At 46.6% G+C, this 26,538-nt stretch overlaps 1 protein-coding gene and 1 gene segment (V, D, J or C); both read right to left on the reverse strand.

Moving 5' to 3' along the window:
- The window catches only part of LOC137348552 (Ig heavy chain C region, secreted form-like), a 703,592-nt gene that overhangs the window by 576,907 nt on the left and 100,147 nt on the right, over positions 1-26,538 (reverse strand).
- Positions 15,085-20,486, reverse strand: LOC137348416 (uncharacterized). Its single transcript, XM_068013728.1, has 4 exons — positions 20,174-20,486; positions 19,687-20,019; positions 17,224-17,509; positions 15,085-15,316 (listed from the first exon to the last, which is right to left on the reverse strand). Exons 1-4 carry the CDS (start codon positions 20,475-20,477, stop codon positions 15,085-15,087), a joined length of 1,155 nt encoding a protein of 384 aa, XP_067869829.1. The 5' UTR covers positions 20,478-20,486.

Here is a 26,538-nt window from a genome sequence, read left to right on the forward strand (position 1 = left end):
AAACTCACCCAACTGTTTCCAGGAGCGGTCGAGAAAACAAACTGGAGAATTCAATCGGACGGACACATCCGTCACTGAACCAGTCTATCGATTAAACCGTCCTTGCTTCTCATCAACTGTTTATTCCATTAAAATCATGGATCGATGTTCAGACCAGCTCCGAGACAGAGGTTGCTGACACTCAAACGTCCCTCAAACATGCATAGGCACGTCACGCACCTGTTCTGCGTGTTTCTCCCTATTTCCCCCATTCCCTTTACAGTTCCTAAATTTCCACACATTTCCCTGTCCCTTGACGACGCGATACTTTCTGCATTCTGTATGTGTATCACCAAGCTTCAGTCCGACTGTGTCAAATCAGCTCTCCCATTATTTATTCGTATTACACAGATGAGTGCCTGTCCTTTTCCCGAACTGAACGGTACCGGGGCCATTCTAATGGAGGAACACTCAGCACAACCCTAATGAAAGTGTTCAGTTTCTGTTCCTGCATCGATCTCCCTCTGCTGATGTCTCTGTATCTGCACATTTATCTCTTCCACCTGTTGCTGTCTCACTGCATCACTAAACTCAGTCTCACCTTTAACTATCTCCCTCTTTGTGACGTCAGACTGCAGGCTTGTGACGTCATGCCGCAGTCGGTGTGACGTCAAACGGCAGTCTGTGTGATGTCAGGCTGCAGTTGGCGTGACGTCAGCCTGCGGTCTGTGTGATGTCATTCTGCAGTCTGTGATGTCAGGCTTCAGTCACTGAGGTCAGGCTGCAGTCGGTGTGACGTCAGGCCGCACTCTGTGTGACGTGCCTATGCAAGTTTGAGGGATGTTTGAGTGTCAGCAACCTCTATCTCGGAGCTGGTCGGAACATCGATCCATGATTTTAATGGAATAAACAGCTGATCAGAAGCAAGGACGGTTAACCCGTAGACTGATTCAGTGATGGATTTGTCCGTCCGATTGGATTCTCCAGTTTGTTTTCTCTGCCGCTCCTGGAAACAGTTGGGTGACAGTTTGATCTGAGGTTAATTTGGTTTCCTCTCAATTCTTTTTGAACATAGGAAGATAGGAACAGGAGTAGGCCATTCAGCCCCTCGAGCCTGTCCCGCCATTCAATGAAATCATGGCTGATTTGCGCCTAACTCCATATACCTGCCTTTGGCCCACATCCCTTAATATCTTTGCTTAACAAAAATCTATCTATCTCAGATTTAAAATTAACAACTGTTCTAGCTTCAACTGCAGTTTGTGGGAGACAGTTCCAAACCTCTACCACCCTTTGCGTGAAGAAGTGCTTCCTAACATCTCTCCTGAACGGTCTCGTCCTAATTTTTAGACTATGCTCCCTAGTTTTTAGAATCTCCAACCAGTGGAAATAGTTTATCTTTATCTCGCCTGTCTTTTCCTGTTAATATCTTGAAAACTTCAATCAGATCACCCCTTAACTTACTAAATTCTAGCGAAAACAGGCCTAATTTGTGTAATGAGCGCCTGACAGCGCGCTGCACACTGTGGCTGCATCTGCCCGCGATTCTACACAACCCCCAACAGACTGGAGCTCCCACCCACAGTCCAAAGGCAGTTTCTGTACAGGGCTGAGACTGTTTCCCAACACTGTGAGTCCCGCAGAGAGCGCAGTAATACACGGCAGAGTTAATAATCTGCAATTCAATAATGGTTCAACTTGCGAAGGAGTCTGAGGGTGTGAGTTCTGAAGAGAAACGGATTCATAACCCTGCTGCTTTCCATTCCCCTGTATCCCAGGACCGTCTCCACACAATAAACTGGGGCCCCTTCTCTAGTTGCTGCCGATACCAATATAAATAATACCTGTCTTCAGCGGTGCTATAGGTGCATCTTATTGTCACCGCTTCACCTTCTCTGCCGCTCACTGAAGACTGGAGCTGAATAATAGAACCTCCATCACGCTGAACATGTGTACAGGAAGAAGATCGAGTATTCAAGGCTTCAGTGAAAAACTATGAACATTTTAATTTGAACACGCACGGTTGGAGTCATGCTTAAAGACAGCAAACAGCCCAAACACAACCTAGGCGCTGAATATCCGCATGGCTGCTGTCGAGCCCGAACATGTCGATCCCTTTAAAATCCTAAATCCCACCGGAACAGACCCGGTCAGATGCTGCTATTGGTTCATCGCCACTTCCTGGTCTCACTGTTCCCTCGCAATCTCCAGTCAACCCGCCAGATATTCAAATTAGATTAAAATGAGGGCCCTGTGTCACCTGCAATCCCTTGATCCACAGCAAAAAGTAACTGCCGAGTCACTCTTTCAGTGAGCACAGTCGATGGTGTGAGGTCAATTGCAGTCTTGTTGAGCTTTGGAAATTTGTTCCATGCACCCGAATCGGTCATTTTACTGACTGTTTGTTTATTTCTTCCCGTGTAAGACGGCTGTCCAAAGGGTGAAAAAAGCTTCATTCCCATGTACATTTCATGTTTACGCTTTGTGTGGTAGATTTCCATCGATCACTACATCTGGAGAATTACCGATCGCAATTTAAAATAACTAACACAGAGAGACCTGGGGAAATCTTTCCCTCGTGTGGCCTCAGCAGAAGATTAATCAAACCCGATATCCCCATCAATCAGTTCAGTCTGGTTAGTGACGGGAAGTGAAATAAACGGAACATCTTCATCTACATTCAACACCCGTCTTTGTAACTTTGAGATTATATCTTACCGCCATCATCGGATTGTGTTGATAATTTCTTGTTGGGGAACCTAAGGCCCCTTTCCCAAATATCTGCTGAAACCGGTTAGAATAATGTCTGCCTGAAACTAATAGGTGGCGCCATTCCACTGTGCTGAAAGTAATCTCATGGGGAGGGAAATGGTGACGATGTGTCTCTGAGTATACCTTTCGTTCTATAGTCTAATATTTAATATTTGAGGGGAAGACAATTGCAGGGATCTGGACAATGGACTGGGACTTATTTTACTGCCCTTTTTAGTTGCCGGCACAGGAACCATGGGGCGAATTGTCTCATTCTGCGCTGTAAGATTCGACGATTTTAGATGCGAAGCGATGCCAGTGATTGCTGTCTCTCAGTTTTTCACAGTGACTTGGAGCTTCTTTAGCAGAAACCGCCCGGCTTCTGCCTTATGGAACTGACCGAGGAACTCAACCTGCCCGATTGATTCGCGCTGCAGGACAGTTTCCAGAGTGTCACAGAATCAATCTCTTGTGAGCCCTTCACACAAGGGGCTGCCTCCTGGGTCCATCTCAGTGGGTGTGCCAGCTCACACAAGGAGCTGCCTCCTGGGTCCATCTCAGTGTGTGTCAGCTCACACAGGGAGCTACCTCCTGGGTCTAGCTCGGTGTTTGTGAGCTCACAGCAGCATCACTCGGCACTGTGTCAGCATCTGACCGCCGTTATATCTGGCTTCAACAGGCGGAACAGAGGCATCCAGAGAGACGGCAGTTTCTCTACGAGGGTTTAACTGGTTACCATCACTGTGAGCCTCAGGGAGCAGTAATAATGACTGTATTGGTAGGAGTGACCACCGCACAGTCCTTGTGGAGACGAAGTTCCACCTTCACATTGAGGATACCTTCCATCGTGTTGTGTGGCACTACCACTGTGCTAAATACAATAGATTTCGAACAGATCTAGCAATGCAAAACTGGGCATCCATGAGGCGCTGTGGGCCATCAGCAGCAGCAGAATTGTACTCAACCACAATCTGTAACCTCATGGCCCGGCATATCCCCCACTCTACCATTACCATCAAGCCAGGAGGCCAACCCGGGTTCAATGAAGAGTGCAGGAGGGCAGCATGACAGGAGCAGCACCAGGCATACCTCAAAATGAAGTGTCAACCTGGCGAAGTTACAACCCAGGACTACTTGCAAACTGCATAAGCAGCATTCAATAGACAGAACTAAGCGATCCCATAACCAACGGATCAGATCATCGCTCTGCAGTCCTGCCACATCCAGTCGTGAATGGTGGTGGACAATTAAACAACTAACTGGAGGAGGTGGCTCCACAAATATCTCCATCCTCAATGATGGGAGAGCCCAGCATATCGGTGCGAGAGGTAAGGCTGAAGCATTTGAAACAATCTTCACCCAGAAGTGCCGAGTTGATGATCCATCTCAGCCTCCTCCTGAAGTCCCCAGCATTACAGATGCCAAACTTCAACCAATTCGATTCACTCCGCGTGATATTAAGAAACGACTGAAGGCACTGAATATTGCAAAGGCTATGGGTCCTGACAATAGTACTGAAGACCTGTGCTCCAGAACTTGGCACACCCCTAGCCAAGCTGTTCCAGTATAGCTACAACACTGGCATCTACCCGGCAATGTGAAAAATTGCCCAGAATTGTCCTGCACACAAAAAGCAGGACAGGTCCAACCCGGCCAATTACCGCCCCATCAATCTACTCTCAATCATCAGTAAAGCGATGGAAGGTGTCATCATCAGTGCCATCAAACAGCACTTGCTTAGCAATAACCTGCTTGGTGAGACTCAGTTTGGGTTCCGCCAGGGCCACTCAGCTCCTGACCCCATCACAGCCTTTGTTCAAACATGGAAAAAAGAGTTGAACTCAAGAGGTGAGGAGAGAGTGACTGCCCTTGACATCAAGGCAACATTTGACCGAGTGTGGCATCAAGGAGCCCTAGCAAAACTGGAGTCAACTGCAAAACTCTCCACTGGTTGGAGTCATACCTAGCGCAAAGGAAGATTGCTGTGGTAGTTGGAGGTCAATCATCTGAGCTCCAGGACATCACTGAAGGAGTTCCTCAGGGTAGTGTCCTAGGCCCAACCATCTTCAGCTGCTTCATCAATGACCTTCCTTCAATCATAAGGTCAGAAGTGGGGATGTTCGCTGATCATTGCACAATGTTCAGCACCATTCGTGACTCCTCAGATACTGAAGCAGTCTGTGTAGAAATGCAGCAAGACCTGGACAATATCCAGGCTTGGGCTGATAAGTAGCAATTAACATTTGCACCACCCAAGTGCCAGGCAATGACCATCCCCAACAATAGAGAATCTAACCATCTCCCCTTGACATTCAATGGCATTACCATCGCTGAAACCCTCACTATCAACATCTTGGGGGCTGCCACTGACCAGAAACTGAACTGGAGTAGTCATATAAATACCGTGGCTACAAGAGCAGGTCAGAGGCTAGCAGTCCTGCGGTGAGTAACTCACCTACTGTCTCCCCAAAGCCTGTCCACCATCCACAAGGCACAAGTCAGGAGTGTGATGGAATACTCTCCACTTGTCTGGATGGTTGCAGCTCCAACAACACTCAAGAAGCTCGACACCATCCAGAACAAAGCAGCCCGCTTGATTGGCACACCATCCACAAACATTCACTCCCTCCACCACCGACGCACAGTGGCAGCAGTGAGTACCTTTCTGGAATGAAAACTGAATGGGAAGAACAGCCTCCCTCTTTCTCAAGTACCTTGTGATCTTGCGATTGATCAGCTGCAAAGGCTGGATACGGTGGTGCCACTCCCTCTGGTGGTGGTATGTGGTAAATGACCATGTGCCCGGTAAATCATTTAATTCTCAAATAATTAGTGGTTGTTGCTGCATGCTTATCTCACATTCTTTGCGTTATCCTTCGCCATATTGATATAACTATTATTATTATACACTTTAATGCAGATAAGCACGTCAAAGTTTCAGTGGGGTAGCATTTTGGGAACAGTGACCATAATTCCATAGGTTTTAGGTACTTGTGCATAAGGATAAGAGTAGTCCTCGGGTGAAGGTGCTAAATTGGGGGAAGGCTAATTATAACAATATTAGGCAGGATCTGAAGAATTTAGATTGGGGGCGGCTGTTTGAGGGTAAATCAACATCTGACATGTGGGAGTCTTTCAAACGTCAGCTGATTAGAATCCAGGACCAACATGTTCCTGTGAGGATGAAAGACAAGTTTGGCAAGTTTCGGGAAGCTTGGATAACACGGGATATTGTGAGTCTAGTCAAAAAGAAAAAGGAAGCATTTGTAAGGGCTGGAAGGCTAGGAACAGACGAAGCACTTGAGGAATATAAAGACAGTAGGAAGGAACGTAAGCAAGGAGTTAGGAGGGATAAAAGGGGTCATGAAAAGTCATTGGCAAACAGGATTAAGGAAAATCCCAAGGCTTTTTATACATATATAAAGAGCAAGAGGGTAACCAGGGAAAGGGTTGGCCCACTCAAGGACAGAGATGGGAATCTATGTGTGGAGCCAGAGGAAATGGGCGATGCGCTAAATGAGTACTTTGCATCAATATTCACCAAAGAGAAGGACTTGGTGGATGATGAGCCTAGGGAAGGGAGTGCAGATAGTCTCAGTCATCTCATTATCAATAAGGAGGAGGTGTTCGGTGTCTTGCAAAGCATTAAGGTAGATACGTCCCCAGGGCCTGATGGTATCTACCCTAGAATACTGAGCGAGGTAAGGGAAGAAATTGCTGGGGCCTTGACAGAAATCTTTGCATCCTCATTGGCTACAGGTGAGGTCCCAGAGGACTGGAGAATAGCCAATGTTGTCCTTTTTTCAGAAGGGTGGCAAGGACAATCCAGGAAATTATAGGCCGGTGAGCCTTACGTCAGTGGTAGGGAAACTATTAGAGAGGATTATTCGGGACAGGATTTACTCCCATTTGGAAACAAACGAACTTATTAGCGAGAGACAGCAGCATGGTTTTGTGAAGGGGAGGTTGTGTCTTACTAATTTGATTGAGTTTTTTGAGGAAGTGACGAAGATGATTGATGAAGAAAGGGCAGTGGATGTTATCTATATGGACTTTAGTAAAGCCTTTGACAAGGTCCCGCATGGCAGACTGGTGCAAAAGGTGAAGTCACAAGGGATCAGAGGTGAGCTGGCAAGATGGATACAGAACTGGCTCGGTCAGAGAAGACAGAGGGTATCAGTGGATGGGTGTTTTTCTCAATGGAGGGATGTGACTAGTGGTGTTCCGCAGGGATCAGTGCTGGGACCTTTGCTATTTGTAGTATATATAAATGATTTGGAGGAAAATGTAGCTGGTCTGATTAGTAAGTTTGCGGACGACACAAAGGTTGGTGGAGTTGCGCATAGTGATGAGGATTGTCAGAGGATACAGCAGGATATAGATCGGTTGGAGACATGGGCAGAGAAATGGCAGATGGAGTTTAATCCGTACAAATGTGAGGTAATGCATTTTGGAACGTCTAATGCAGGTGGGAGGTATACAGTAAATGGCAGAACCCTTAGGAGTATTGACAGGCAGAGAGATCTGGGCGGACAGGTCCACAGGTCACTGAAAGTGGCAACGCAGGTGGATAAGGTAGTCAAGAAGGCATACAGCATGCTTGCCTTCATTGGTCGAGGCATAGAGTATAAAAATTGGCAAGTCATGTTGCAGCTGTACAGAACCTTAGTTAGGCCACACTTGGTATATTGCGTGCAATTCTGGTCGCCACACTACCAGAAGGACGTGGAGGCTTTGGAGAGGGTACAGAGGAGGTTTACCAGGATGTTGCCTGATCTGGAGGGCATTAGCTATGAGGAGAGGTTGGAAAAACTCGGATTGTTTTCACTGGAACGACGGAAGTGGAGGGGCGACATGATAGAGGTTTACAAAGTTATGAGCGGCATGGACAGAGTAGATAGTCAGAAGCTTTTTACCAGGGTGGAAGAGTCAGTTACCAGGGGACATAGGTTTAAGGTGCGAGGAGCAAAGTTTAGAGGGGATGTGCGAGGCAAGCTTTTTACACAGAGGGTGGTGAGTGCCTGGAACGTGCTGCCAGGGGAGGTGGTGGAAGCAGGTACAATAGCGACGTTTAAGAGACATCTTGACAAATACATGAATAGGAAGGGAATAGAGGGATACGGGCCCCGGAAGTGCAGAAGGTGTTAGTTTAGGCAGGCATCAAGATCGGCGCAGGCTTGGAGGGGCGAATGGCCTGTTCCTGTGCTGTACTGTTCTTTGTTCTTTGTTCTTTGTTCAATGCCAACTTCAGTATGAATCCTAGTTATTACGTTGGCTTATTTTTCATATCCCTGACCTAATAGTTGAATGATTCTCGTTTAAATCCACATGAAACCACAGAGATTTCGAATAGATGTCGATTATTAATTATGTGCCCCATACAGAGAATCTCTGCTGTAACACATGGCAGACAAGGTGAGGGCATCGTGAGAGCAGCAAAGGGGAGCTATGGGCGGGGCTGCTGCCGCCAGTGTAAATCTCTGGTGGGGCAGTGAAGGGAAATGGTTAAACCTGTTCTGGTGTCCGTGCTCGTGACTCTCATTTTAAAAAAAAAGCTGCTCACTGACCATTGGAACTACCCAGAGCCGATATAAAGGGGAATACAGCTGTCCAAGGGTCCAACGGGATTCGAATACCTCGATGTGATAATCAGACAAAGGGCGTCTTTCATACTCATGAAATGGGCACTGCCTGACAGGTTGGAGTAGAATGGGAGAATATTAACAGTAGATGGGCTCAGTGGTGCTGGGGTGAGTCGCTCATTACAAATATGTACAACTAATTGACTTTAGGAATAAGCATTTTCACAATAAGTTAGCATTTAGACACTAGGAACACAGTCTTCCATTTGAACTTAACGGTTGCATTTTAATGCATGTTTCTTTAAAGTTTTAGTTAATTAAAAAGAACAATTCTCAGTTTGTAACATTCAAAGCGACAAATACATCCTCCTGCTGACCTCTGTTGGCGAGCACATGTAAACGTTTTAGAAATATGTTGAAGGGATTGCAGGGTAACATGGATTGGAAATGGCAGATTTGTTAGATAATTATTTTCTATCGGCCCTCAAATCTGCCCGCCATAACATCCGACTTCCGCCGGCGATGCCTCTGAAGTGGAAAGCGGTGGGAGTTTCTGTGCACAGATTTAACTGGTTTCCAACACTGTGAGTCTCCGGGTGCAGTAAGAATCTGCACTTTGGGTCAGCTTCATGCGAGATGGTTAATATGGTAAACTTAGTCGAGCTGCCCAGTTGTTCCAAAAAAACATGTTTTGGCAAAATGTATTTTGTCATCAGAGCCGCTGGAGTTCCCCATATGGAGGGATTGGTTTCTGATACTAACCAGTGAGCAGGACAAGTGAGTGGCAGGTGTGGAAGATGGGAAAAGAATATTAAAATGTGAATGACAGATGCGCCCTGAGATCTGATTTCTGAATCCATTCACTGTACCGTTAGTGGAGATCGATGTGAAAGGAGAGAAATACAAACCGAAACCGTCTGTATTTTGTTTCTTTTTCTGCTCCACTCATTTTTATATTCTGAGTGAAAGTTGTCTGTACAGTTTTTCATGTCCTTCTCGTGCTCCCCGCAATCTGCTCCCGCCACTTTCAGCCGATTAGGGGCAAATTGGTAAAAAGCACCGACACGCCGCTGTCTCAAGTTTCTTTCATCACAAGTCCAAACTCTGTAGATCATGGATTTTTAATTTAATCGTTATGGACACAAGGACGATCATAATTCAAAAGAAAGCATTTAAACAACATTTTAAATGCCAGCGAGGGAGGAGAACGGTGCTGGAAACGCTGTATAAATTACAGTGGGAGTTTATTTTTTTTCTATTTCTGTTCAGTTGTTTGTTCAGTAACAGCAGATATTATCGTCCTAGTATGACGGTCTATAAATTGCTCAGACAAAATACGGAATCAGTGTTAGTTCACTAGATAACTGACCGGTGACGAATATCTCACTGGATTCACGGTTACCAGTGTGGTGATGGTGAAGATACTGGAATTTGAGAGGAAGAATTTATGCCAAAATAAACCAACCCCATTAACAATCCCATGTTTCCGGTTACAATAACCAGACAAGGATTTCAGTCCCCGCCCCACGTCTCTCACAGCGGAACCATTCCCCATATAAGGACAGTGACTGTAGCCCAGCTCGGGGTGTTTCCGTTCACTGACAGCCAGCTCACCACCTACCGCTCTCACAGCACCACTGAGGACACAAGGAAGTGAGGTGAGAGAATCCTGAGACACGACAGCAGATTATTGAGGGTGGGGATTAGAACGGGTGTCTTCAAATATCCAACTCCCCTTTTACAGAGCGGACAGCGACAATGCGGCTACTCAGCATCTGCGTTGTGTGGGGAGCATTTCTGACAGGTAATTGTGGGCTAAACACATTTCATCTTTTCTCCCATTTCACAAACATGGTTTAATTCTGAATTTTAAACAGTCGTCAGTCTGATCTTTTCCTGTTTAAACTTGTTTTTCAGATCGGAGTCATGGAGATTCTGTCACTCCGCTCCTGCCCTCAGATGTTAAGACAGAAGGAGAAGCGGTGACTTTAAGCTGTACCTATGATACTACATGGGTCGGCTATTATTTATCCTGGTACCGGCAACACCCAGATACACAGCCAGAATATATATTGTGGAAAAACTCCGGCGGTGCTGAAGATAAAGCAGATTTTGCTAAACCCCGTTTCTCTGCTGAGCTCCAGACCGCTACTAAATTCACCAGTTTAACCATCTCGGGTCTGCAGCTGACTGACGCTGCCGTGTATTACTGCGCTCTCAGACTCACAGTGATGGAAAGCAGTCTCGCCCCTGTACAAAAACTGCCTTTGGACTGTGGGTGGGAGCTCCTGTCTGTTGGGAGTTGTGTAGAATCGCGGGCAGATGCAGCCACAATGTGCAGCGCGCAATCAGGCGCTCAAACACACACCGAGAGGAAACCAAATTAACCTCAGATCAAACTGTCACCCAACTGTGTCCAGGAGCGGCTCTTCCCACCTGCAGCCGTGGCTCTTCTGACCGCCTAGGTCATTTCAACAATTTCCAGTTTCCTGGCCCTAACCGCCTCCTCTTCACTACGGACCCTCAATCTCTCTACACCTCCATCCCCCACTAGAACGGTTTCAGGTTTCTCCACTTCTTTCTTGAACAGTGGCCCAACCTGTCCCCATCCACCACCACCCTCCCTCACCTGGCTAAACTTGTTCTCAGGTTGAACAACCTCTCCTTCAACTCCACTCACTTCCTTCACATACAACGTGTTGCTGTGAGTATCTGCATGGGTCCTAGTTATGACTGTCTTTTTGTGGGATATGTCGAACATTCCTTGTTCCAGTCCGACTCAGGCCCCCACCCCCATCTCTTTTTTCGGTACATTGATGACTGTATCGGTGTCGCTTCCTGCTCTCGCCCTGAACTGGAAAACTTTATCAACTTTGCTTCTAATTTCCACCCTTCTCTCACCTTCAGATGGTCCATCTCCGACACTTCCCTTCCCTTCCTCGACTTCTCAGTCTCCATCTCTGGGAATAGGCTCTCCACTAATATTTGCTATAAACCCACCGACTCCCACAGCCATCTTGACTACCCTTCTTCACACCCTGTTTCCTGTAAGGATTTGATACCATTCTCCCAGTTTCTCCATCTCCAATGCATCTTTTGTGATGAAACAGCCATCCACAACAGGGATCCCCCTCCCCCCCCACCCCCGCCCTTCCACTATGGCTGACAGGGTCCTCAACCATGTCTAACCCATTTTCAGCACTTCTGCCCTCACCCTTTCCCCTCCCACCCAAAACCGCAACAGGGTTCCCCTTGTCCTCACTTTCCACCCCACCAACTTCCACATCCAAAGGATCATCCTCCGCCATTTTCGCCACCACCAGCATGATGCCATTATCAAAGACAACTTCCCCTCCCCTCCCCTGTCAGCATTCCGCAGGGACCGTTCCCGCTGTAACACCCTGGTCCACTCCTCCATCACCCCGACCTGTCTTCCCCTTCCCACGGCACCATCCCATGCAATAGCAGGAGGTGTAATACCTGCCCTTTTACCTCCTCTATCCGCACCACCCAAGGCCTTGAACACTTCTTCCAGGTGAAGCAGTGATTTATTTGTACTTCCTTCAACTTATTCACTACTCATAATGCGGTCACCTCTGCAGCCGGCAGACCAATCGTAGATTGGGTGGCCACCTTGTGGAACACATCAGCTCAGTTCGAAAGCATGACCCCGAGCTTCCAGTTGCTTGTCATTTCAACTCACCACCCTGCTCTCATGCAAACATTTCTGAGCTTGACCTGCTGTAGTGTTTCAGTGAACATCAACGCAAACTCGGGGAGCAACACCTCATCTTTCGATTGGGCACTCTACCGTCTTCTGCACTCAACATTGAGTTCAACAATTTCAGAGCATGACTGTTTTTTTTGTTGCTTCGTTTATTTTTTAAAGTATATTTTATAGTTTTCTTTTATTTTTTTAACCATGTGTCTGCCTTGTTTTTCATGTTGTGCTTTTGGAGAGAGCTGCTCATTATTCTGCCATTAACACTCTCTCTGGATGAGTGCTTTGTCTTTCACCACAAGCATCAACATGCTCTTTGCCTTTTTCCCAAGAGGAAACCAAATTAACCTCGGATCAAACTGATACCCAACTGTTTCCGGAGTGGCAGAGAAAACAAACTGCAGAATCCAATCGGACACACAGATCCAGAACAAAATCAATCTACCGGTTGGACTGTCCCTCCTGCTTCTCATCAACTGTTTATTCCCTTAAAATGAGCACTCGGTGTTCAAATCATCTACGAGAAAGACACATTCAGAAGTCCCTCAAACCTGCAGAGACAATTATAGAGTGTAACCTGACACACGCAGACCGACGTCATACAGAGTGCATACTGACGTCACGCATAGCACGGCCTGACATCACACAGACTGCAACCCGACGTCACAGAGACTACAGCCTGGCATCACGCAGAGTGTAGACTGATGTCATACAGACTGCAAACTGACGTAAGCATAGACTGCAGGCTGCACTCTGGCACCAGGGGACATGGCAACTGGGGAATTTGGAGACTGAGAAGGGAATGTTGTCGATTGAGCGAAACTAGCAAAAGGAAACGCAGATGGGCATGAGCAAAGACAAAAACGAGACAGAGTCCAGTGATCGAGCAATAAATAAACGGAGAAAGATAGATAATGTTGAAATTGCGCGCAGTGAGTCACACAGAGAGAAATCAACAGAGGGAGAAAGATAAAGTTGAGACTGAGCACCGTGAGTGATGCAGAGAGACAGCAACAGAGAGAGATAGATAGAGGTGAGACTGAGTACAATGATACAGAGAGACACCAACACAGGGAGATAGATAAAGGTGAGACTGAGTACAGTGAGTGATGCAGAGAGAAACCAACTGAGTGAGATAGATAATTGTGAGTCTGAGTACAGTCATACAGAGAGACATCAACAAAAGGATATTCATGCAGATGTGTATTTACAAATATAAAGGAACAGAAAGTGAAGAGTTTAAGAATGGTTGTACTGTCTATTCCCCCATCAGAATGACTCTTGATGCCGTGTCGTATTTTTAAAAATTCTTTCACGGGATGTGGACGTCACTTGCTAGGCCAACATCTATTTCCCATCCCTAATTTCCCTTGAGATGATGGTGCCGAATGACTTTCTTGAACCGCTGCAGTCTCTGTAGTGTACGTAAACCCACTGTGTTATTAGGGAGGGAGTTCCAGGATCTTGACCCAGCGATAGTGAAGGAAAGGCGATATAGTTCCAAGTCAGGATGGTGTGTAGCTGGGAGGGGAACTTGCAGGTGGCGGTGTTCCCACTCATCTGCTGCCCTTGTACTTCTAGATGGTAGAGGTCACAGGTTTGGAGGGTGCTGTCTAAGGAGCCTTGGTGAGTTGCTGCAGTGCATCATGTAGATGTTACACATTGCTGCCACTGTGCGTCGGTGGTGGAGGTAGTGAATGCTGAAGGCAGTAAATGGGGTGTCGATCAAGTGGGCTGCTTTGTCTTGGATGATGTCGAGCTTCCTGAGTGTTAATGTCGCTGAACCCATCCAGGCAAGTGGACAGTATTCCAGCACACTCCTGGCTTGAGCCTTGTAGATGGTGGTCAGGCATGAGAGAGACAGCAGGTGAGTTACTCACCGCAGGATTTCCAGCCTCTGACCTGCTCTTGTAGATAAGGCATTTATGTGGCTGGTCCAGTTCAGTTTCTGGTCAATGGTAACCCGCAGGATGTTGATAGTGGGGGATCCAGCTATGGTAATGCCATTGAATGTCAAGGAGATATGGTTATATTCTCTCTTATTTGAGATAATCAATACCTTGCACTTGTGTGGCACATATGTAACTTGCCACTTATCAGCCCAAGCCTGGATATTGTCCAGGTCTTGCTGCATTTCTACAAGGACTGCTTCAGTATATGAGGAGTGGCAAATGGTGCTGAATATTATGCAATCATCAGAGAACATCCCCACTTCTAAACTTATGATGGGGGGAATGTCATTGATGAAGCAGCTGAAGATCGTTGGGCCTATGACACTACCAGAAGAACTCCTGGGTTTGAAATGATTTACCTCCAACAGCCACAACCATCTTGCTGTGCGTTAGGTATGACTCCAACCAGCAGAGAGGTTTGTCCCCTGATTTCCATTGATTCCAGTTTTGCTGGGGTTCCTTGATGTCATACTCGGTCAAAGCTGCCTTGATACCAAGGGCAGTCACTCTCTCCTCACAGCTGCCGTTCAGTTCTTTTGTCCACGTTGAAACCAAAGCTGTAACAAGGTCAGGAGCTGAGTGGCCCTGATGGACTCCAAACTGAGCGTCATTGAGCAGGTTGTTGCTGAGCAAGTGCCGCTTCATAGCACTGATGACGACCCGTTCCATCACTTAGCTTGTGATTGAGAACGGAATAATAGGGCGGTAATTGGCCGAGTTGGATTTGTCCTGCTTTTTTGTGCGTTTCCACGTTGCCAGGTAAATGATAGTGTTGTAGCTGTACTGGAACAGCTTGGCTAGGGGCGCGACTAGTTCTGGAGCACAGGTCTTCTGTACTATTGCTTGAACGTTGTCAGGGCCCATAGCCTATGCAGTATGCAGTGCCTTCAGCTGTTTCTTGATATCACGTGGAGTGATTCGGATTGACTGAAGACTCGCTTCTGTGATGCTGGGGACTACAGGAGGAGGCCGAGATAGATCATCCACTCGGCACTTCTGGCTGAAGATGGATGCAAGTGCTTCAACCTTGCCATTTGCACTGATGTGCTGGGCTCCCCCATTGTTGAGGATGAGGATATTGTAGAGCCTCCTCCTGCTGTTAGTTGTTTAATTGTCCACCTCCATTCACGACTGGATGTGGCAGTATTGTAGATCTGATCCGCTGGTCGTGGGATCGCTTAACCCAGTCTATTGCATGCTGGTTCCGCTGCTTGGCATGCAAGTAGTCCTGGTTTGTAGTTTCATAGGCTGATACCGCATAAGCCTGCTGCTGCATCTGGCATGCCATCCTGCACTCTTCATTGAATAAGGGTTGGTCCCCTAGCTTGATGCTAATGGTAGAATGGGGGATATTTATTTTTATTTATTTAGAGATACAGCACTGAAACAGGCCCTTCGGCCCACCGAGTCTGTGCCGACCAACAACCACCCCATTTATACTAATCCTACATTCTTACCGCATTCCCTATATTCCCCTACCACCTACCTACACTAGGTGTAATTTATAATTGCCAATTTACCTATCAACTTGCAAGTCTTTGGCTGTGGGAGGAAACCGGAGCCGGCGAAAACCCACAGGTCACAGGGAGAACTTGCAAACTCCGCACAGGCAGTACCCAGAATTGAACCCGGGTCGCTGGAGCTGTGAGGCTGCGATGCTAACCACTGCGCCACTGTGCCGCCCATATGTTGGGCCATATGGTGACAGATTGTGGTGGAGAGTGGGGGTGGGGGTTGGAGTGGGAGGAGTGTGGGGTCATTGGTCAGCGACGCGGAACGGGTGCCCTGGCTGATTTAGCCTCTTCCCACCTCATCCAAGGATTCAGGGGCCTGTTGCACTTAACCTTTTTGCTGCCCGAGGGTGGGGGAAGCTGCTACTTCCTGTGAACGCATTTTATCCTGCCCGGCTTTACGTAACTTGTCAAGCTTTGGAAGGGGGCAGATGATCATAGTCTTCTCGCGAGATAACTGAGTGCAATCATTGCCTTACAGTAGTTATCAGGATTTGGGGTGGCAGGAAATCCCGTGTCGCGGGGAAGCTACGAGTTATTTAAAGAGGAGATTAGGCTGGGGCAGGGTGATGGGTTTCCCGATTTCTCAAACAGGGAACAAATATTGCTGGGGTCCTTCTCTCCAACAGCACCGTGAATTTCTGTGCCATGAGCCCCACACTGCTGCAGAGATGTCGGGGATTCCCGGACAAAACCCACACTGGGAGTTCCAGTTAGTTCTCAGTAGAGGGCGCTCTCACAGCGATAAACAGAAGCAATAATTCAGCCGCAGGGTCATGGGGAACTTCCAAAAATATCATAAAACAATACAATATTCAGCAAGAATAGGTTAGGACCACTTGGGGAATTATATTAGTTGATTTCAACTCGCATTTGCGCCAAAGCTGATCTTCATAAATCCAGCTGTAGCGCTTCAATTTACTTTTTGTCCTTTGCTGGCCTTTCCGTGTCTGCCTGCAATATTGAGCAGCCCTTTCGCCATCTCCACTGTCAGTTTCCCAGAGTCTTTGACCGCGGCCTGTTCACAAGGTTTATTTGATCGGACTGTGTTGCTGGCTCCGGGACAGTTTATGCACAATGAGCAGATTTCACAAGATAGTGACTGTGCTCTTTAAAACAAGCCGCAAGCAGAGAGTTCCCCCAGTGTCCATTGTGCTTCAGGGCGTCCCCTTAATGCTAGAATGTTTTCTGTCACCATTGACAACCTTGGACTTGCTGGTGATAATTAACAGACCAGGGTTTCATACCCACCCCTGGTATCTAACAGCGGCACCATTGCCCTGATAAGGAGAGTTACTGCAGCCCAGGTCGTACTGTTTCCATTCACTGAAGCTAACTCACAGCACCGATGGAGACACAATGAATGAGACGATGGAAGTGAGGTGAGAGCATTCTGAGACATGGCAGCAGATTATTGAAGGTAGGGATTAGAACGGGTGCCTTCAAATATGTTTTCTGTGCTGGATCAGTCAGTCCTATTGGATTCTGAAGTTTGTTTTCTCGGCCGCTCCTGGAAACAGTTGGGTGACAGTTTGATCCGAGGTTAATTTGGTTTCCTCTCGGTGTGTGTTTGAGCGCCTGACAGCGCGCTGCACATTGCGACTGCATCTGCCCGCGATTCTACACAACTCCCAACAGACAGGAGCTCCCATCCATAGTCCAAAGTCAGTTTTTGTACAGGGGTGATACTGCTTTCCATCACTGTGAGGCTGAAGGTTCAGTAATACATGGCAGCGTCAGTCAGCTGCGGCCACGAAATGGTTAAATTGGTGAATTTAGTCGCGGTTTGGAGCTTTACACAGAAACGGATTTTAGCAAAGTCTGCTTTATCTTCACCACCGCCTGTGTATTTCCACAGTACAAACTCGGGCTGTGTATCTAGGTGTTGTCGATACCAGTATAAAGAATAGTCGCTCCATGTAGTATCATAGGTACAGCTTAAAGTCACCGCTTCTCCTTCTGTCTTAACATCCGAAGAAAGGAGGTGAGTGACAGAATCTCCATGACTCCGATCTGAAAAAAAACCAGGTTCAAACAGGAAAAAAAATCAGACTGACGACTGTTTAAAATTCAAATTTAAACCATGTTTGGGAAATGATAGAAAAAAGATGAAATGTGTTTAGTCCACAATTATCTATCAGAAATGCTCCCCACACAACCCAGATGCTCAGTAGCCGCACTGTCGCTGTCCGCTCTGTAAAAGGGGAGTTGGATATTTGAAGACACCCGTTCGAATCCACACCTTCAATAATCTGCTGTCGTGTCTCAGGATTCTCTCACCTCACTTCCTTGTGTCCCCAGTGGTGCTGTGAGACCGGTAGATGGTGAGCTGGCTGTCAGTGAATGGAAACACCCCGAGCTGGGCTACAGTCACTGTCCTTATATGGGGAATGGTTCCGCTGTGAGAGACGTGGGGCGGGGACTGAAACCCTTGTCTAGTTATTGTAACCGGAGACATGGGATTGTTAATGGATTTAGTTTATTCTGGCGTCAATTCCTCCTCTCAACTTCCAGTAACTTCACCATTATCACACTGTTAACTGTGACTGCAGTGAGATAACTAGTGACTAACAATGGTTCTGTATTTTGCCGGAGTGATTTATAGATCCGTCATATTAGAACGATGATCTCTGCTGTTACTGAACAAACAACTGAACAAAAATAAACTCTCGCTGCAATTTAAACAGAGTTTCAAGCACCGTTCTCTTCCCTGGTTTGCATTTAAAATGTTTAAATTCTTTCCGTTGCGTTCTGAATTTCTTTGTGTTTGTAATGATTCATTTAAACATCCATAATGTAGTATATTTTTGTAGTATATATAAATGATTTGGAGGAAAATGTAGCTGGTCTGATTAGTAATTTTGCGGACGACACAAAGGTTGGTGGAGTTGCGGATAATGATGAGGATTGTCAGAGGATACAGCAGGATATAGATCGGTTGGAGACTTGGGCGGAGAAATGGCAGATGGAGTTTGTCCGGACAAATGTGAGGTAATGCATTTTGGAAGGTCTAATGCAGGTGGGATGTATACAGTAAATGGCAGAATCCTTAGGAGTATTGACAGGCAGAGAGATCTGGGCGTACAGGGCCACAAGTCACTGAAAGTGGCAACGCAGGTGGATAAGGTAGTCAAGAAGGCATTCGGCATGCTTGCCTTCATCGGTCGGGACATAGAGTATAAAAATTAGCAAGTCATGTTGCAGATGTACAGAACCTTAGTTAGGCCACACTTAGAATATTGCCTGCAATTCTGGTCGCCACACTACCAGAAGGACGTGGAGGCTTTGGAGAGGGTACAGAGGAGGTTTACTAGGATGTTGCCTGATCTGGAGGGCATTAGCTATGAGGAGAGGTTGGAAAAACTCGGATTGTTTTCACTGGAACGACGGAGGCGGAGGGGCGACGTAGTAGAGGTTTACAAAGTTATGAGCGGCATGGACAGAGTGGATAGTCAGAAGCTTTTTCCCAAGGTGGAAGAGTCACTTACTAGGGGACATCGGTTTAAGGTGCGAGGGGCAAAGTTTAGAGGGGATGTGCGAGGCAAGTTTCTTACACAGAGGGTGGTGAGTGCCTGGAACATGCTGCCAGGCGAGGTGATGGAAGCAGATACGATAGCGACGTTTAAGAGACATCTTGACAAATATATGAATAGGAAGGGAATAGAGGGATATGGGCCCCGGAAGTGCAGAAGGTGTTAGTTTGGGCAGGCATCAAGATCTGCGCAGGCTTGGAGGGCCGAATGGCCTGTTCCTGTGCAGTACTGTTCTTTATTCTTTGTTCTTATAATGTACAGATTTTGGTTTTGCGCTGAGAGAGAATTGTGGGAGCGTTGCATCGGTGCTTTTTAGCAATTTGCCTCCCATCGGCAGAAAGTGGCGGTTGCAGAGCGCAGGGACCGGGTTCAAAGTCTCCAAGGTGAGGTGCGGGCGGATTCTCATAACATGAACTCAACACCAGTAGGACATGAATAACTGTGCTTTCCCCCAGAACAGAAAAATGTGTGGAGCAGAAAAAAATACAGAGAGTTTTGTTTTGTCTTCCGTACCATTAACATCGATTTCCGCTTTGTTGCAGTTTTCAGGCCCCTGTGACTCTCACGGTGGAGGCGCTGAATTATTGCTTCTGCTTTTCAGTGTGAGAGCGCCCTCTGGTGATCTCTAACTGGAACTCTCAGTGTGGGTTTTTGTACGGGTTCTGCTACATCTCAGCAGCAGTGTGGGTTGCATGGCACAGAAATACACGGCGGTGTCGGAGATCAGGGTGTTGCCGATCGTTAGCTCGGTAATCTTGGCAGCTTTATCAAACGTAGCAGAGAACCGAACAGTGATACCTGTGTTCCTGTGTACATTCCCTCCAATAAGACGAAACATGTAGTGTGGAGGCTGCCCGAGCTGCTGACTGTACCAGTACACATAAGGATTAGGATCGGTTGTTTTCAAGGTGCAGCTCAGTGTGACGTTATTTCCCTCTTCAACAGTTATTTCAGCAACCGGCTGCTCCACTGTGTCTTGGTGGCTCCATTCTAACATTTAAAAAGTCATAGCACCAATCAGCATCAACGTCATAGTGACTAACATAACCGGCATCAACACCGTCACTATAATTTCACCAACAATAACAACTGGATTACAGCAGTCAGGGAGAGAATGGATATTTACTGGGAAGGAAATACTTACTGAGAAGTGATATAATGATGAGAAGCGGTGAGAGACGGTTCCCCATGATACTTGCTGAACCTGTAACTCTACAGTGCAGGAAATTCTCTGTCGGAGCAGAAGTACAGATCCCGGTCCCACTGCACTGCTGATCCAACCAATGACAAGAATACACAATCGGGTCAGAGCCAGAGCAGCAAACAGAAGCTATGGGCGGAGATACCGCAGACTCGAAATAGAGCGAAGTGTGCGGCGACACTGAGCTACACTCGGAACTGATGGAGCGGAAATAGTGACGGTTGAAGCTTCGGAAGTCTGTGGTCATCCTGCACCTGCTCACTGTTCAATTAACTGGTAACAAATAGAGAGGGAGGGGCATGAAGTGTCTGGAATAATAGAAATTTAGAGCAACGTATGAGGCCGTTTGGCCGATCCCACTTGTGCCTCTTTGACAGAGCTCTCCCATTCATCTTTCACTCCTTGCATTTTTCACAAAGTCCGGGATTTTTCAGTTTCAAGTTATATGCAATCCCCTTTTGAAAGTTACCATTGAATCTTCTTCCGCCATCCTTTGAGGTACTGCATTCCAGATTTTAACAAATCGCTGTGACGTAAATCTTATCTTTCCTTGCATTTTTATCAATTCTCTTGAATCCGGGCGCTTGTGTTGTCAAATGCTCGGCTCGTGGAAACAGTTACGTACGATCGACTCTATCAAAACCACTTATAATTTTCAGCATCTCAATTCAGTCTCTCTTTAAACTTCTTTCAGATAAGCAGGACAAACTCTGTGTCTTTAGTCTGTTCACAGAACAGTCGCTCATCCCAGGAATCACTTTCTCCAGTGCCTTGACATATTTTTCTAATTGGTGGTGCCCAGAATTGGACACAGAACTCTAGCCGATCTCTGAACATTGATTTACAAAGGTTTAACATCACTTTCTGGCATAAACTTCAACAAAACTAAAGACTGGGTCTAATGAGCTGTAATTTTGATTTCTAGGAGACAATGTCTGACGTTCGTGATTTAGACCTAAATCAATAAACTCGAAATCCACCCAATGGCCCCATTCTAAACCGGATTGAACAGAATCCACCAGCAGATGGCGCAAAGCTCAAAATAGGCTTTACGAAGTCATGTGATGCCAGCGCCAAAGCCAATAGGGAACGTAGCCTAAGAAGATCGCAATGGGGCCGCCCCCTGCAGTGTGTGGGTGGAACAATGAGCTGAACCTGCCCCGGGTTACCTCTCTCCCCTTCTCAATTTCTGGCTCATTCCATTCCAACTCATTGCGAGAGATCCAGTCAAACATGTTTGCAATAATACTGGCTGTTGTGTTGGATAGTAAGTACTGGATTAGTTTAATCAAGGCAGGTTAGCAGATTGATGTAAAGTGTTTGTACTTGGATGGAATGTAATCAGCTGGGTAGATGGGACATCACACACACACACACAGATAGACAGAAGATTAAATCAACCCTGTTTAACCCTGGTTTTAGTTTAGGCAGGCATCAAGATCGGCGCAGGCTTGGAGGGCCGAATGGACTGTTCCTGTGCTGTACTGTTCTTTGTTCTTTGTTCTTAACGTCCTGTTCTTTGTTCCTCTATCTTTTCAGGTGGACTATGTGCAGATCCAGTAACTCAGTCACCGGTGAGAATAACCGTATCAGAAGGGAGTTTGATGCGGTTAGATTGCGAATATATAAACCCAGATATTGATTACATGCAATGGTATCAGCAGAAACCGGCACAGCCTCCAAGCTGGATTATTAGCAAAGTAGTAGCGTTCAAGAAAAACGAAATCTCAGGACGATATCTTGCGGCTGCAGACAAGTCTAAAATGTACGGTTACCTCAATATAAGCGGTCTGAGTGTGGAGGACGCGGCAGTCTATTATTGTGCAGTGAGGCACAGCGTCAACTGAAAGACAAGACCCCGTACACAAACCTCAGCGAGTTTACAGCTCCTTTAAGTGTTAGTTGGTGCCGTTATCGGCAAGGTTAGTTTGATGCCAGATCCACGGGGAACAAATACTGTCAGGTTTCAAATCAAAAGTTGTATTAATAAAAGCAAAATACTGCAGATGCTGGAAATCTGAAACAAAGACAAAAAGTGCTGGAAATACTCAGCAAGTCAGGCAGCATTTGTAAAGAGAGAAGCAAGTTTAACGTTTCAAGTCTGTGACCTTTCATCAGAACTGGCAAAGGTTAGAAAATAATTAGTGTTTAAGCAAGTGAGGGAGGGGGGTGTGGGGGAGAGAACAAAGGGGAAGGTTGTCTTCTTGTCTTTACCCTCATCCAAATCAACAGAGAACCGGTCTCGGAAATTTTGAGACTCATCTCCATGCCCCTGAGTTACACCGCCTCAGTAACTATCTTGGAGCTCGACGGAAAATAAGGAGTGTTATATAACTGACAGCGCTCTGTTAACTGCACAGGCGACGCAGGGCCAGGACCAGCCCCGGCAGGTTTTTGTATGGCCCCCGCTGACCTTTGCTACACTGTGTCTCCATCGCACAGAAATAGGTGGCAGTATCTGTCACTCGAGTGTCGCTCACATTCAGAGTGCTGCGCTTCTCTGCTGCAATGAACCGAGCCGTGATCCTGTTCTGATCACTGGTACCGCTCGCCAGGTGCTGCACGGTTCGGTCCCGGTATTGTCTGTACCAATGTAGGATCTGTCCTGCCACTGTGGTGGAACAGGTCAACGATGCAGAGTCTCCCTCGATAACAGCCACTGACTCAGGAGACTGTGATACCTCTTCACTGCCAGCGGCATCTGAGAAGAATATGGAAATATAATATATAATTCATATAATAGAACACAATACAATATAACATAGCGCAATAAAATGCAGCAGAGCAGAATACAGCAATATATACTTGTGTGTATGTGTGTAAAATATTCCTGACAAACAGAGATAGTACCACACTCACACGGCGGGCAGAGTAAGAAATCCAGGGAGATAATAACTAAAGTGAACCTCAGCTTCATGTCGGATCCAATCCACTTGTGTAAAGTAACTGTCGGCAGATCCAGGCGTAGAGAGGCTCCCGGAGAAGACAGCGCTGTTTTGTATCAAAGTAAACCCGACACCAGGACACTGTGTCCGCGGGTCTCTGGCACTTGTGATCACAAAGTGAAGTGTGACGGAGGTTCAGGCTCACCATTGATGTAGGGTGGGAGGAAAACTCATGCGTCAGAGCATCAGCGCGCCACCCTGAATCAAACCCAGAAATGGAAACAGAGAGAACACAAATAGTGAACAATGTCTGTGAGATCCGCTCAAAGAGAATTCATTAACTCGGCCACCAGGTGGCGCTGACAGGCCGCTGTGTCTGACCACCGGTCATGTTACCTCAACGAATACAGACGAATATTCGCTTTCATAGAAATTAACAAGAGATTGATTTTCAACTCTTAGATTTATATTCATTAATATATCATCACTAACACCATAATAATTTCACACATGATTTGACTGTATATGAGCTGGCCACGCAATGCTGACAGTTGCGAAATTTAAACATTTGTCATCAGGACCCCCATAACCTTACTCAGCTGAATGGTGAAGGTATTCGTAGCTAAATAATAACACTGCAAACCTTTTAGCGACGGAATGTCGAGCCTGGGAGCAGCGCGGTTCGTATTCATTTTCAATGTATACATTATTATCGAGGTTTTTTCCTTACGCATGCATTGTCTGTACAGATCAATTATATCTGTTTCGCGCAGTACCTGTGAACACACTTACGAAGAGACCCCTGACTCTGGCGAGTATCCCACTCTCCACTGCATTCCCTGTAAATGTGAGGCCTCCAGACTCTGAGCTCTCTTTCAAGTTCACCCGTAGCTATCCCAACGCTACTCAGGAGGTTACATGTTCCACATTGTCCCTTCTTCCGTATAATACGTTACACAATTCTACATTAAATTTCATCAGCTGGAATGGTTTGTATTTCTTACCCTCGGGAAGGTGAACCCGTTCAACGGGATGTCTAATGTTCATTTCTCCCTTGTATTCGGTAGCCCCGGGTGCTTTATAAGGTAAACTTACTGACAGATTGCTCACTCCAGACAGCCCCATCAGAAAAGGAGGCCTTTGTCCACTTTGTCTGGGTCAGCTTTCAACACAGAGTTCAAGAGGGTGAGAGGTTGGTTTCGGAGGAAGTGACTCCCTGCCATAGTGAACAGACACCAATGGCTTTTGAAGTTCACAAAGTCCACCAGACGGAATATCTGGAGAAACACGACAGCCGTCTGACTATTGGATACTGAAGAACAAACCTCGACGAGGCGGCTGCCTTTGGTAGGTGCTGACAAATTAAAATATCGATTACAGAATTGATAAACGATACAGGCGGATTCTGAGACAATTGATACGACTGTGATTTCAAAAGAAATATCCTGAAATACGGTGGACCCAATTGGGAGATTCACTGTTTATTTCTCACGTGACTATTCTGAATTAAGAAGACTGTGTAGGAAAATAAAGCGATTGAAAGTTTTGGATCTTTGTCTTGTATCAACAGGGTATGTGGTGATAACGGGATGTCCCAAACCGTGCAGGTAACGGCTGTGGAGGGGAAAGCGATTCAAATCCGGTGAGATGCCGCCACCAGACGTAATGTTTGGATTACGTGGTACGGCAGTTACTGGACCGGACACCGGAATTCATAATCTCCGTCTATCAGGGTATAGCAACTGATCAAAGTGGATGGTTCAGACTGAATGGTACTATTTTACATAGAAGCATAGAAAATAGGAGCAGGAGTAGGCCATTCGGTCCTTCGAACCTGCTCCGCCATTCATTATGATCACGGCTGATCATCCAACTCAGTAACCTGTTCCCACTTACCCTCATAACCTTTGATCCCTTTCGCCCCAAGAGCTACATCTAACTCCTTCTTGAAAACATACAATGTTTTGGCCTCAACTGCTTTCTGTGGTAGCGAATTCCACGGGCTTACCACACTCTGGGTGAAGAAATTTCTCTTCATCTCAGTCCTGAAAGGTTTACCCAGTATACTCAGAATATGACCCCTGGTTCTGGACTCCCCCACCATCGGGAACATCCTTCGTGCATCTACCCTGTCAAGTCAAAGAACAAACAAAGAACAAAGAACAGTACAGCACAGGAACAGACCATTCGGCCCTCTAAGCCTGCGCCGATCTTGATGCCTGCCGAAACTAACACCGTCTGCACTTCCGGGGCCCATATCCCTCTATTCCCTTCCTATTCATGTATTTGTCAAGATGTCTCTTAAACATCGCTATCGTATCTGCTTCCACCACCTCCCCTGGCAGCATGTTCCAGGCACTCACCACCCTCTATGTAAAAAACTTGCCTCGCACATCCCCTCTAAACTTTGCCCCTTGCACCTTAAACCTATGTCCCCTGGTAACTGACTCTTCCACTCTGGGAAAAAGCTTCTGACTATCCACTCTGTCAATGCCGCTCATAACTTAGTAAACCTCTGTCATGTCGCCCCTCCACCTCCGTCTTTCCAGTGAAAACAATCCGAGTTTTTCCAACCTCTCCTCATAGCTAATGCCCTCCAGACCAGGCAACATCCTGGCAAGCCTCCTCTGTACCCTCTCCAAAGCCTCCACGTCCTTCTGATAGTGTGGCAACCAGAATTGCACGCAATATTCTAAGTGTGGCCTAACGGAGGTTCTGTACAGCTGCAACATGACTTGCCAATTTTTATACACTGTGCCCCGACCGATGAAGGCAAACATGCCGTATGCCTTCTTGACTACCTTATCCACCTGCATTGCCACTTTCAGTGACCTGTTGACCTGTACGCCCAGATCCCTCTGCCTGTCAATACTCCTAAGGGTTCTGCCATTTACTGTGTACCTCCCATCTGCATTAGACCTTCCCAAATGCATTACCTCACATTTGTGCGTATTAAACTCCATCTGCCATTTCTCCGTCCAACTCTCCAACCGATCTATATCCTGCTGTGTCCTCTGACAATCCTCAACACTATCCGCAATTCCACCAACCATTGTGTCGTCCACAAACTTACTAATCAGACCAGCTACATTTTCCTCCAAATCATTTATATATACTGCAAACAGCAAAGGTCCCAGCACTGATCCCTGCGGAACACCACTAGTCACATCCCTCCATTCAGAAAAACACCCATCCACTGTTACCCTCTGTCTTCTATGACAGAGCCAGTTCTGTATCCATCTTGCCAGCTCACCTCTGATCCCTTGTGACTTCACCTTTTGTACCAGTCTGCCATGCAGGACCTTGTCAAAGGCTTTATTAAAGTCCATATAGATAACATCCACTGCCCTTCCTTCATCAATCATCTTCGTCACTTCCTCACAAAACTCAATCAAATTAGTAAGACACGACCTCCCCTTCACA

Source organism: Heterodontus francisci, chromosome 34, assembly GCF_036365525.1.
Source record: "Heterodontus francisci isolate sHetFra1 chromosome 34, sHetFra1.hap1, whole genome shotgun sequence".
Classification (NCBI taxonomy): Eukaryota; Metazoa; Chordata; class Chondrichthyes; order Heterodontiformes; family Heterodontidae; genus Heterodontus; species Heterodontus francisci.

Excerpts from the sequence above, each read along its gene's own strand:
- LOC137348416 (XM_068013728.1), bottom strand. The coding sequence starts at position 20,477 with ATGACCACAGACTTCCGAAGCTTCAACCGTCACTATTTCCGCTCCATC. Across the intron at positions 17,510-19,686 it reads GCTGAGATGTAGCAGAACCC|ATCGGAGTCATGGAGATTCT; the intron begins GTACAAAAACCC and ends GTTTTTTTTCAG. Across the intron at positions 15,317-17,223 it reads CAGCTGACTGACGCTGCCAT|CATCAAGCTAGGGGACCAAC; the intron begins GTATTACTGAAC and ends TTCTACCATTAG.